The 13284-nt window shown below is 42.7% G+C and overlaps 1 protein-coding gene across 1 annotated transcript in view; it reads left to right on the top strand.

Moving 5' to 3' along the window:
- The window catches only part of LMCD1 (LIM and cysteine rich domains 1), a 57289-nt gene that overhangs the window by 36909 nt on the left and 7096 nt on the right, over window positions 1-13284 (top strand). The window contains exon 4 of the mRNA XM_033141168.1: window positions 7940-8275. Within this exon, the coding sequence (XP_032997059.1) occupies window positions 7940-8275 (336 nt within the window). The remainder of the gene's footprint in view (window positions 1-7939; window positions 8276-13284) is intronic.

Genomic DNA, 13284 nt, shown 5'->3' with positions numbered 1-13284 from the left:
GCGGCAACAGGAGAAGCACAGGACAGGTTGAAAAGTCCACACCACACTGGTCCGATCCTGCCCAGCTCCGTCCACCTCCATTTTACCTCTTTCTCACCAGCTTTGGTGGCTCGTTTGCTCACCTGCTCAACCAAACCTTCCTCCACTTACAGCCCAGCCAAACCATGCCTGAGGCAGCTTGCAGAGGAACAGGCCAGGCTGTCCGATCACTCACTTGCCTGACTGCACTGCCCACCTGCTGTCCAGTAGGTGGCCACATTAACCGCAGCTTGATGACAGCTTTACAGTTTTATTATATAGTAAGATACATAACATTTATTTATGGCATTTATATCTCACTGTTTCCTCCAAGGAGCTCAGTGTGGTGTAGATTGTTCTCCCCCGCCCCATCTCATTTAATCCCCACAACAATCCTGTCATGTAGGCTAGGTTGAGAGGCCCAAGGTCAGCCAGTCAGCTTCATGGCCAAGTGGGAATTTGAACCCTGGTCTCCTAGGTTCTGGTCTGACAATCTAACTACTGCATATATAACAGAGTAGACGTTTATCAATCTTTACACCTAGAAGTTTATAGGACATTAGTTGTTTTCTCTGCTAAACCATTCATATAAATGGCCGGACTTCCAAGGCCAGACATTTTCACCATGGCCCAGTATGTTGTCTATCCTTGACTAGCATGAAGAGATGGAGATGCTCAAGAACAGACAGAGGGCAATAAGAAGTGCCTTATGTAAGCAAGTATCCTAGAGTTGCCTTGGGTGACCTTCTAAAGTTACAGTTCACCTCAAACCTCCCTGTTTGTAAAAGTTCTTTGTCACATGAAAGGAATGAAACTGGAATTCTTGGGAAAGCTGTCAATCTCCTGCAGCATGCCTCAGTCCCAAAATATATCTGTTGCTCTTGAAAAGAGGGCAAGACACACGGACAAAGTGGTCTGGGATTGGCCCAGTCCTCTTGGTAACCAATACGGTACTCTGGGACTGACTGTGTAATGCGTAAGATGGTTCAGGAGATAATGACAGCTGAGTTAGGTAGCCCAAGAATCTAGAATAATAAATCACAAATGTCCCCCACCTGGCAGTAGGCTTACTCATTGCATATTATGTGAAGGTCTCTGCAAATCTTATTTGGGGTAATTGGTGGCTAGTTCTGTGAGGTGGAAAGTAAAAGATTATTTCCCCAAATACTGCAGATGTGAACCTGTTTTTCAGGTTCTGCCTTTAAGCTTCTCATGGGCACCTGGTTGGCCGCTGTGAGAACGAACTGCTTGGCTAGATGAGCCCTTGGCCTGATCTAGCAGGGCCGCTCTCACGTTCTAAAACCCCTTCAGTTTTGACCCAACCCTCGGTTTCCAAATGCACAAACAGTTTACGTTTCTCTGTAGCACAGTTGGATGGACTTAGAGAGTTTGGGATAAGAATTCTACTTTGAAGGTTCGTAATATGGATTGCTACAACACTGGCATGCATCCTCAGGTATGGGTATGGATTTATATATGTTTCTAAAAATGAACAAGGGCTAGTCTTGCATTCTTCAACATTTCGATGGATCACAGGCACAGAGTCACTACTTCACTACTTCTCTTCCCTTGTCATTTGGCATGTTTGCACATCGTCATTTCGAACCCGCTCTCCAGTCCTTCCTCAAGTGGGGGGGGCAGTGTCAGTGGCTAAGACTTAGGATTGGAGCTAATGCTAGTTCTCCTCAGAGTAGACCCATTGAAGTTAACGGACATAGCTGACTTAGGTACATTAATTCTACTCTAAGTAGAACTTAGTTGGCTGCCACCCTTAGGGACGCGGGTGGCGCTGTGGGTTAAACCACAGAGCCTAGGGCTTGCCGATCAGAAGGTCGGCAGTTCGAATCCCCATGACAGGGTGAGCTCCCGTTGCTCAGTCCCTGCTCCTGCCAACCTAGCAGTTCGAAAGCACGTCAAAATGCAAGTAGATAAATAGTACCAGGAAGGTAAACGGCGTTTCCGTGCACTGCTCTGGTTCGCCAGAAGCAGCTTAGTCATGCAGGCCACATAACCCGGAAGCTGTACACCGGCTCCCTCGGCCAGTAAAGTGAGATGAGCGCCGCAACCCCAGAGTCAATCGCAACTGGACTTAACTGTCAGGGGTCCCTTTACCTTTACCTTTAAGACTGAGGTTCTGTCAGTGCAAGAATTTTTCTCATGCACCCCCTAAATGTGTAATGGGGGTTCCCCCAGCCCTCCAGAGCAGATTCGGAGCTGGTGCAGGGCATGTACAGGAAGAGGAGGAGACTGGAAAAGTCCTATTAAGGTAGCAGGAATTCTTCCAAAGGCTTCCACTAGCACAGCAATTTAGTTGAATACAGCACTGAGGTTTTCTTCATGTTACTAGGAACAAGTTTTAATTACTTATTTGAGTTGACGAAGTTATTTAAGCCCTCAATAAAGTTTCTGTGACCACAATAAATACCTTTGTTATTCTCCTTCTATATATAGGGACACGAAGCTCAGGAATTTGATATCCTATCATTGTGAAAGCAAGTAGTGCCCTTTAACTCGAGTACATTTATTTAATGCTTACAGTTTACATGTTTTGTTTAGAGTTTTATCTGTGTTTTGGTTGCATTTTCCCATGTTTTCCTGTGATCCTTAAAATTTTGGGTTCTTGTTGACAGTTTAGATATTTTTAGTTTCCATGGGAGGGAATAACTTTTGACACACAGAGAATCAGTCTCATTTATTCAGTCAAGTGCTCTACTCTATCCCTCATGCATAGCAATGAAACCTTTCATATCCAGCACTTCTGAATGATGTCATGTAACCCAAAGTATAATGCTTCATAAGGAATGTGCCAGATCTAGCCCCCAACTGCATTTAAAGCACTATAGTGCCACTTGAAGCAGTCATGGACTCCCCCAAACAATCCTGTAAAGTATTCTTTCTTTCTTTCTTTCTTTCTTTCTTTCTTTCTTTCTTTCTTTCTTTCTTTTTAATATAATCTTCAGTAGTTTTCAAATTTCATACTTCAGATACATATTGTATTACATTGTACGTTTACTATTGACTCCTACGAGTTGACTTCCTTCCTTCCTTCCTTCCTTCCTTCCTTCTTCTGGCTTCTTTTTTCCATTCTAATTTTCTCTTGTCCATTCTCAATATTGTAATTCTAACTACGCAGTTGTCCATAAATTGTCTATAATTAAATATACCTTTCTATATATACAATTCTTCTTTGTCTATCTGTGCACCGCTTATAGATACAATTGGTTGCTTAATTACAATGGAATAATAACAACAATAATAACAAAAAAGAAGTACATTGTAAGTAAAGTATTGTTTCTTAAAAGAAACTCCCCCCACCATTCCCCTTAAAGAACTACAGTGGTACCTCTGGTTACGTACTTAATTCGTTCCGGAGGTCCGTTCTTAACCCGAAACTGTTCTTAACCTGAAGCACCACTTTAGCTAATGGGGCATCCCACTGCCAGAGCATGATTTCTGTTCTTATCCTGAAGCAAAGTTCTTAACCTGAATCGTTATTTCTGGGTTAGCGGAGTATGTAACCTGAAGCGTATGTAACCCGAGGTACCACTCTGAGAATGGTAGCTCTGTGGGGGGAATAGGGTCTCAGCACAAACTCTCAGCACCCTTAACAAATTACACTTCCCTTTAAAGAATGACTGTTTAAAGTGATATAATACTGTTTTAAAGCTATTGTGCAGATGGGACCATATTGTTTGCAACTTGGAAAAACAAATACTACTATTGAACCGTTGGTGGCTTTGATAGCATAATCTTCTGCAGCATCTGACTGGAGCCTAACAAGTTCCCAAATCAGGTCCAGCATTCCTTTCCATGCCCTGTATTTGGACTTGGCTGACTTGATACAATTGTGAGAACACATGAAAATACATTCAAGATATCTGGAACAGGTTTGGCCGACGAGATTTGATTTAGCTGCGTGCCGTGATATCTACACTTTAAATAAAAAATACTTTTTTGTTCACCTTCAAGCTGACTTAAGTTGATTTCTAAGCTGTTTCCCAGAACTCTGTTCTACATGCCAAGAGGGATTTGGAAGCGAAAGTGATACGATTCAACAGCTTAAGAGGCAGAGTACACAAAAAATAAGGACATTTCCTCCATGTAAGGTGATGGATTAAACTCTGGGTGGCCAATTTGGTGCCCTCCTGGTCCTGCAGGGCTGGGAAAGGGAAATAACCTCTGTGAAACAGGCTGCAGACTCCACCTTCAACTTCCTCTGCCCCCCCCCTTTTGTGGACTACAGCACCCACTATCCCAGTCCATGCTGAGGGGAGAAAAGGAAATTAGTTCATAAAATAACTGAAGGAACTATTGCCTAAAATAGTGAAAAGACTTTTCTTTTCATGAGCTTCTCCCCACCAGCCCAATATGGTAAAATAAAGTTGGTTCGGCATATGTTTTAACTTTCGCAATTTTTCCTCAGTTACTTGATGGGCAAATGATAGTCAAGGGGTTATGAGAAGATTGTGTTGTGCTGCTGGTTTAGCAGATGTATGACAGGATTCTGTCTGAGAGGAAGACACCCATGGTGACCCTCAGTGAGGCATGCTGGGTACATAGCTGTCAACTTTTCCCTTTTCTTGCGAGGAATCCTATTCGGAATAAGGGAATTTCCCTTAAAAAAGGAAAAAGTTGGCAGCTATGGCTGGGTAGCCATTCCCAGTTTAGAAGCATTTGCATCCATGTTTGTATGGACAGTTTGTCCAAACAGGGGGAAAGGCCACGAGTTGCCCAAATGTGGATTGGAATGACTGCTATCATACCTAATCTATCACTGGTTGCAGCATTTCCTTTCTGGGAGGGAGGGAGGGAAGGAAGGAAGGAAGGAAGGAAGGAAGGAAGGAAGGACTGCTTGTGCGGTGTTCACCATGTTCACTGTGCCCTCTAGTTGCTTTAGGGCTTACTTTCATCAACCTCAGCCAGCGTAGCCAATGGTGGAATTGTAATTCCAAACACTGGAAGGGCACCAGTCGGATGGGGAAGGCTGGCATGGACAATGTTGAGCTAGTTGACCATCTGACTTGGGACAAAGCAGCTTTCTTTTAAAAATAAAAAACTAACATAGATAACGGTTAACATTTTAGGGCTCATCCAGACATGCATTTGTGCTGCGTTTCAGGCACACATCCACACTTTAAAGCTCCCTGAGAATTTGCAGAGGCCCGGTTTTATGCAATGAAATGGGCCTGCTTGCCTTCCTTTTGTGTGCCAGTTGATAGCTGTGCTATACAAACATTGTACTTAATCAGTCACAAGAGGTCTCACGCTGGCAGACTTGTGTAACTGCATTGTGTAACTGCATTGGGCATATTGTTTAAACATTTGGGGAACAGATCTTCTATTGTAAAGGACTAGTGGGTTATGTTGCATGTTTCATACAAGCAATACTTTAGCCTGCTGAGATGTTTAATATACACCCTAACAATTGTGCTGTTCATTAGGCAAGTGCTGACCAAGGTGGAAATTAATTGAACTCTCCTGAAAGCTGGTCTCTAAGAAAAACAGTGAATGGCCAGGTTGGCTGCCCATGAACAAGTCACGCTACAAGAGGGAAAAGGTCCCTGTCAGAGAATATCTCTCTCTCTCTCTCCTAAACTCTGTTCCATAGAGATTAACTGCACTGAAAGTTCTCAGCATCCTTTTTTCAAATGTTAATCTTGAATGAGACCAGCCTTTTGTCTCCAGCTATGAATTACAAGCCAATGGCTAACTCGATTACTTACAAACTACTTTGTGTTAGATTTGAAACACGGGTCTCCAAATAAAGTGCAGACTTTCCTCATTTCCACCCAAATAGCATTGGACTGTGTGCTTGAGTAATAAAATGAGTTGGCCACTGGCCACTGAACTCGGTGGCCACCCCCTGCCACCAGCTCTCCTGTTTGGCACTCAAAAAAGCAGTAGACATTGCAAGGGGGGCGGTGTTCAAAGGGGTAAACTCAACGAAGTACTGATTTATAAATTAGCTTACTTAGGTTAACTAATGGCTTTATAGAAGGGAAAATGGAAGACCTTCCAGACTGTATACAACCCTGCGTAATTTTTCTTTTTGCCCCCCCCCCAGCACTAAATTAGAATCATTAACATCTCGCCCAAGTGCTGTTTGTGTGCTACATGGGGGTTTATTAGGCATTGCAGCTGGTGGTTAACTTTTAACAAGCTTGCCTTTCCATGGCTTTTAGCCAGCTAAATTTTGGCAACCACTTGAATGTAATCTTTCATAAATAGGAAGCATGTCTCCAGGCACATACTTAATATTTGCTAGACACTAGGGATGCCAAAAAGGTTAAGGGAGATTGAAGTTTTGGACTTGTGCCTTTGGTTTTTGTGACACCTAATGTGTGCTGGGGCTCTTTCTTAATCTGTTGTGTTTCTGGGATGTCAATCAAACTTAGGCTGGAGTGGGGCAGAGATGGGGCATCTGTGTCCTACCCTATCTGGCAGGAGCAAGGTATGTTGTCACCAGGCCAAAAGCAGTGAAAAGGAAACCCTGACTTTAGGATAGGGATAGGGATAGGGATAGGGATAGGGATAGGGATAGGGATAGGGATAGGGATAGGGATAGAGATAGATAGAGATATCTATTGCATATCTATTCTGAGTGATTCAAGACTAGGCCCAATCCTCCTCACAAGGAATCATCCCAAAACCCTCAGAGGGCCAGTTGTGATGACTTTACGAGACACCTTAAAAGATAAAGTTGCTCATATATTTGCTTAGACCTTGGTGCCTCATTTGCAGCAGTGTCTGAGAATGTTAACAGTATCATCTGGTCTGATTTTATGGAGTGGGTTACAGTTTCTGTGGTCCAAGGATGTAGACAAGACTTGTGTTCAGGCATTCAGCTGAATACAAATGTTCGCATGAGTCACACCCCAATGTCTCTGCCCACTCAGTTCCCAACATTCCCCATGTCTGCAGGCTGACTCTGCAGCCTCCCAACCCCACCTTTGCTACTGAATGCAAGGGAGAAACCCCAAAGATCTGAGTCATCTGCTGTGTTGCATGGAGAGTGGCTTCCCTAGGAAAATGGTGGACAAAGTCACAGAGACAGACAGCCTTTGTCATTCTCATTCCTTCTGGCGTCTATATGCCACTTGATGCATTCACAGGTGGAGATGAACAGGGGGGAGGTTCAAAAAGTATCTACATGGTGCTTAGAGAATAACTTGCACCTAAATAATAGCAGGACAAAGGAGATGGTGTTGGACTTCTGGAGGAAGAGAGGGGAACCTGCCCCGTTGTATATCAGGGGGTGTTGTATGGAAAGTCTCTTCCTTCAAATTCCTGGGAGTTTAACTTAGTGAAGACCTCATTGGAAAAACAATATAACTCAGGTGGTTAGGAAGGCCCAACAGAGACCTTTTTTTCTCAGAGTCTTGCAAAAGAACAATGTTAAACAACAATTGATGACCTCCTTCTACTGGTCCACAATAGAAAGTGTCCTCTCATATTGTGTCACAGTGTGGTACGTTGGCTTGACAGCCACGGACAGAAAGTCTTAACAGAGGGTGGTGAACACAGTACATGATATCATGGGCTGTCCCCTGAGCCCGATAGATGACACCACAAGGGATTGTTGCCCTAGGTGAGCGAGAAAAATTATCAGGGACGATTCACACCCAGCACCTCTTTAATCTTCTACCCTCGGGCAGGAGATATAGAAGTATAACCAGTCGTACCAACAGGCTAAAAAACAGTTTCTATCCATGGGCTGTTAGGCTGCTGAAGGGAAAATAATATAGTGCAACTGACTTTCGGGGTTGGTGTGTTGTGCGACAAGCACACAGAGTGCAATGTGACTGAGTGCTGGGGGGGGGGGGGAGAGAGGCTCAGTTAATTTCATTGTACACAGGTTGTAGATTGACAATAAAGGTATTATCTTCTCTCTCCCTCTCTCTCTTTCTTCCACGTAAATCAGGCTACCCAGTACATGGAACTGATTTCGAAAGAAATGCAGCCAGTGGCTGGTACAGAAGGTGCTTATTATCGTCGCAGGAGGTTGATGAGACAGCTTCCTATTTATGACCAGGATCCTTCCCACTGCCGGGGCCTTTCAGAGAGTGAAATAAAGTTGATGGAGGACTTCGTGAAGAAATACAAAGATGGCGTTCTTGGCGTCGGGGAAGTTGCACTGCCAGGTCATGGAGGAACTGCCAAAGATGATGGGAAGCATCCTGATAAAGGCATTCCTGCAAGTAAAGAAGTTGTTTCTACCAATGGAACCCTGGGTGACGTGCCTAAAGGACAGGAATTGGTAAGTATGCAAAACCTTCCCTGGAGGCATATAATCGGAACACATAGTACATGGAGTTGCATAGGAAGGAATGGAGTATATTTCTATGTTTGGCCAAATGCGGTTTAATGAAAGAAAACAATCTGTCTGCCAGAAGTGCTTAAAACAACCTAAGTGTATTTTTTCGGTACAGACCCCCCAAGTAATCTTGGAAATCTTAGTCCTTGAGTTTGCGAGGCCATCATGCTCACAAACTTACTAATTTCGGAGCTTCTTCTGAAAAACCTTTGTAACAAACTGGTGGCAATGTCTTTTTTTTTAAAAAAAAAAAAATATTTTCCAATATTTTTTTTTTTAATGACAACACTTTTACATTCAATTATACACCAAATTCATCGTGTTTGCCTTCCTCCCCCTTGCCGTGGCTTCCTAATTCAATCATTCATCATCTTTGTTGTCGTTCAGTCGTGTCCGACTCTTTGTGACCCCATGGACCAGAGCACGCCAGGCACACCTGTCTTTCACTGCCTTCCGCAGTTTGGCCAAACTCATGCCAGTCGCTTCAAGAACACTGTCCAACCATCTCATCCTCTGTCGTCTCCTTCTTCTTGTGCCCTCCATCATCTTGCATATCATTATTTTTCCTCTGTGATTTTCAAATCTTAATTATAAATACATTGTCCATATTTAACACATCGTAAATGTTACAACAACCCTGCTAATGTTTTGACATATTTACAGTGTTCTTTAACATATTCTATAAATTTTTCCAAATCTTGTAAGAATTTCTTCTCGTCTTGTTGCCTGATCCTCATGGTAAGCTTTGCCATTTTGGCATAGTCTGTCACAGGCATAGGCAAACTCAGCCCTCCCGGTGTTTTGGGACTACGACTCAGTGGTCAGGGATGATGGGAGTTGTAGTCCCAAAACAGCTGGAGGGCCGAGTTTGCCTATGCCTGCTCCATCATCTTGATTATCCATTCTTCCAAACTGGTGTCAATGTCATGGATGTGTGAACTGGGTGAGGTGGTAAGTTGAATAGGTGGAGAGAGGTGGGGGAGAGAGACAGATTGAGGAATGGGTTGGGCAGAAGTGGGTTGAGGACTGCGAAAAGGTGGGCTGGGGGTGGGGTTTGCAGGTATGAGCTCCTTTCTTTTTTCTTTCTTGCCCTATGCTCTGTAGCAGTAGTGAGATGTAGCTATTGGCTCTGAAAGGTCCCCATATCTGATAGTGTCTGAGTCTCTGCTCAAACTTTTGCTAGAGCAAGGGTAGGTGGGGGGTTGTAGAGGGCAAGCTATCAAAAGGGGGAATATTACAAACAGTGAAAACCCTTTGCAAGTTCACTGCTATACCATGTTGCAGTGACTCAGTCTGAGAATGATTTTTGTTACCCCTTCTAGAAAAAAATAATACACACCACCCATCCTATCTGAAGGCTAAGACTTCCGCTTAAAGGCATTTGTAAAAAACCATCTTGGCAAGGGAGGTTTATTTTGACTGCAAGTTCATCCCTCCAAGTAAATACATACCTGTGGTGTTTATTCTCCAGAAGAATTTAATGCTTTATTTTTGGGCACCAGTGGAAAAGCTAAATTCTTTGAAAAGCAATTACAAAAGCTCCATTTGTGCAGATGTAGTGAGGCTGCTAAACTATGGGGCTGCTCTGCAAAATTCCATGGAAGGTTCTGACATTCCAAAAAATGGAACATTTAAGCTTTTGTTTGGATTAGCAAAATGGTACCCGTGTTAAGGGCTGTGGGTGGGTGGCTAGATAGATTGTCCTCAGGCTATTCAATCAACAAGTGTTAGGATCTTGATAAAATCCTGTAGAATTTAAAACAAAGTACAGTGCAAAGTGACTGCTTCTCACTTTGGTTTACAGCTGCAGGTTCCTGGTGTTCTCTCCAAAAAAAAAATAATCTACTTTTTAAAACTTCTTCCATGTTCAAATTGTTTAGAATACATCCAGATACTTGGCAGTAAGCGTACCATCACTGCTGAAATCCCTATAATTTTTATCTGATTATCTTGATTTTTAAAAAATGGCAATTACACATCTACTCTATAATTCTCAGGGAAAACTGAATTATGTGTGATATGCCAGCACTTTGCTGTGCCAGGCTGCCATTATGAAGCAGTAAGTGAGAATCTGCAAAGCCACAAAACATTGTTCATAGACTAGTTTCCTTCATTGCAATAACAACCCTTTTCTATGACACATTGAGTGTGTTCCCTTTGCATGTACAGAGGTTTTGACCCTCCTGTTAATTATTATTATTATTATTATTATTATTTGCTATACATACTTGCATGTTCCCTACTTCTCTGAGAGATAAGAGAAACCCTGGGATAAGTTTGGATGGAGTCTTCCAGCATCCTATAAAACATTTGCTGGCATATTTGTAAATAATTAGGTGCAAAACGGCTAATTCTGCATTGGGTTCTCAAAGAAAGAAGCAGTACCCTAAGACTAAATCAGTTTTAGCCAGTGTCGGATTTACATATATGCTAAACAAGCTATCTTCTCAGCAGTGGCCAGAGGATTGGAGAAGATCAGTCTACATCCCAATCCCAAAGAAGGGCAGTGCCAAAGAATGCTCCAACTACCGCACAATTGCACTCATTTCACATGCTAGCAAGGTTATGCTTAAAATTCTACAAGGCAGGCTTAAGCAGTATGTGGACCGAGAACTCCCAGAAGTGCAAGCTGGATTTCGAAGGGGCAGAGGAACCAGAGACCAAATTGCAAACATGCGCTGGATCATGGAGAAAGCTAGAGAGTTCCAGAAAAACATCTACTTCTGCTTCATTGACTACGCAAAAGCATTTGACTGTGTCGACCACAGCAAACTATGGCAAGTTCTTAAAGAAATGGGAGTGCCGGATCACCTCATTTGTCTCCTGAGAAATCTCTATGGGGGACAAGAAGCTACAGTTAGAACTGGATATGGAACAATTGATTGGTTCAAAATTGGGAAAGGAGTACGACAAGGCTGTATATTGTCTCCCTGCTTATTTAACTTATATGCAGAATTCATCATGCGAAAGGCTGGACTGGATGAATCCCAAACCGGAATTAAGATTGCCGGAAAAAATAACAACAACCTCAGATATGCTGATGATACTACCTTGATGGCAGAAAGTGAGGAGGAATTAAAGAACCTTTTAATGAGTGTGAAAGAGGAAAGCGCAAGATATGGTCTGAAGCTCAACATCAAAAAAACTAAGATCATGGCCACTGGTCCCATCACCTCCTGGCAAATAGAAGGGGAAGAAATGGAGGCAGTGAGAGATTTCACTTTCTTGGGTTCCATGATCACTGCAGATAGTGACAGCAGTCACGAAATTAGAAGACGCCTGCTTCTTGGGAGAAAAGCAATGACAAACCTTAATCTTAAAAAGCAAAGATTAAAAAGCATCTTAAAAAGCAAAGACATCACCTTGCCGACAAAGGTCCGTATAGTTAAAGCTATGGTCTTCCCAGTAGTAATGTACGGAAGTGAGAGCTGGACCATCAAGAAGGCTGATCGCCGAAGAATTGATGCTTTTGAATTATGGTGCTGGAGGAGACTCTTGAGAGTCCCATGGACTGCAAGAAGATCAAACCTATCCATTCTCAAAGAAATCAGCCTTGAGTGCTCACTAGAAGGACAGATCCTGAAGTTGAGGCTCTAGTACTTTGGCCACCTCATGAGAAGAGAAGACTCCCTAGAAAAGACCCTGATGTTGGGAAAGATGGAGGGCACAAGGAGAAGGGGACGACAGAGGATGAGATGGTTGGTCAGTGTTCTCGAAGCTACTAACATGAGTTTGGCCAAACTGCGAGAGGCAGTGAAGGATAGGCGTGCCTGGCGTGCTCTGGTCCATGGGGTCACGAAGAGTCGGACACGACTGAACGACTGAACAACAACAAAACAAGCTATAGCCCCACTCTCTGAGGAGGGGACAAACAATTTAAAGGGGGAAAACTGGATGTACATTTCCAAAATATAAGTTAGAGCTTAATCATTATTTTACTATTAAGATAATTCTTCTTAATTGTATTTCACTATTAATATACTTCTTCTTAATTGTATTTCAGTTCAACAATTACTTTGATAAAATACATATTTTGTTATGTGCAAATTGTTTTAGATACCTATTAGGTCCACAAATTACCATATAGCATATATTCAACACAAAAAACAGTGATAATTTGTTGTTGACATAGGACAGCTGGACATATACAGGGCCCCATTACCTTCAGTAGCTTAGGGCCTCATCAAACCTAAATCCAGCCGTGGTTTTAGCCATCCCTAGCCCAATCACTTTCAGCCCTCTGCCTAACTCAAACTTAGCAATGACAACTGGTTATGACAATTCTCTTGTCTCCCAACTCTTAAGGGAGGTCAGGACCAAGAAGGCCTCTCTTCTCGCATCCCTTGCAAAACTATGGGACAGGTTTCTTAACGCAAACTCTGCCAGCTTGTAAAAAATACAAAACCCTGCCCCTGAGAGCTCTGGTCCACAAATATATCTATCAGTCTTTATTGTGACACATGAACTTGACAACATAGTTATGCATCTAATTTTTGCATCTCTGCAAAATAGAAGGATTGTTGTGGTTTTAAGAATGCAATCATTGAGAAAACATATTACAGTTTGGATTTCAAAAAATCATGTTGCTTGAGTTACAAGTTAACTGCACTGTTGAGTCAATACTATCTTAGTAAATTAGTAAGATTCACTTGAATGGTTACAGAACATTCTGTGCGCTGGTGGAGAAGTCACTTCTTTGCCCATTTTACCCTGGCTCTGTTTAAAGAAAACGAACTGTGCAAAAAGGAGGCAGAAGCGTAAAAACCTACAAGCTTTCCATCCACTACTAATCAGAATTCACTTCTGTTCCAGAGCATTCTTTGAAGCCAACACCAGTCAAATAAATGCTGGCTGAAAACGTACCCACATTTGTTCAACCACAAGGATTTCAGCTTTCAGGGCATTAGAGAACACCAGTATTAGTGCCAAACACTGAAACCATTTGGATTGGG

This window comes from Lacerta agilis, chromosome 2, assembly GCF_009819535.1.
Source record: "Lacerta agilis isolate rLacAgi1 chromosome 2, rLacAgi1.pri, whole genome shotgun sequence".
Taxonomy (NCBI): domain Eukaryota; kingdom Metazoa; phylum Chordata; class Lepidosauria; order Squamata; family Lacertidae; genus Lacerta; species Lacerta agilis.
The sequence above is the reverse complement of the archived record's forward strand: the minus strand, read 5'-3'. Positions and strand labels throughout refer to the sequence as shown.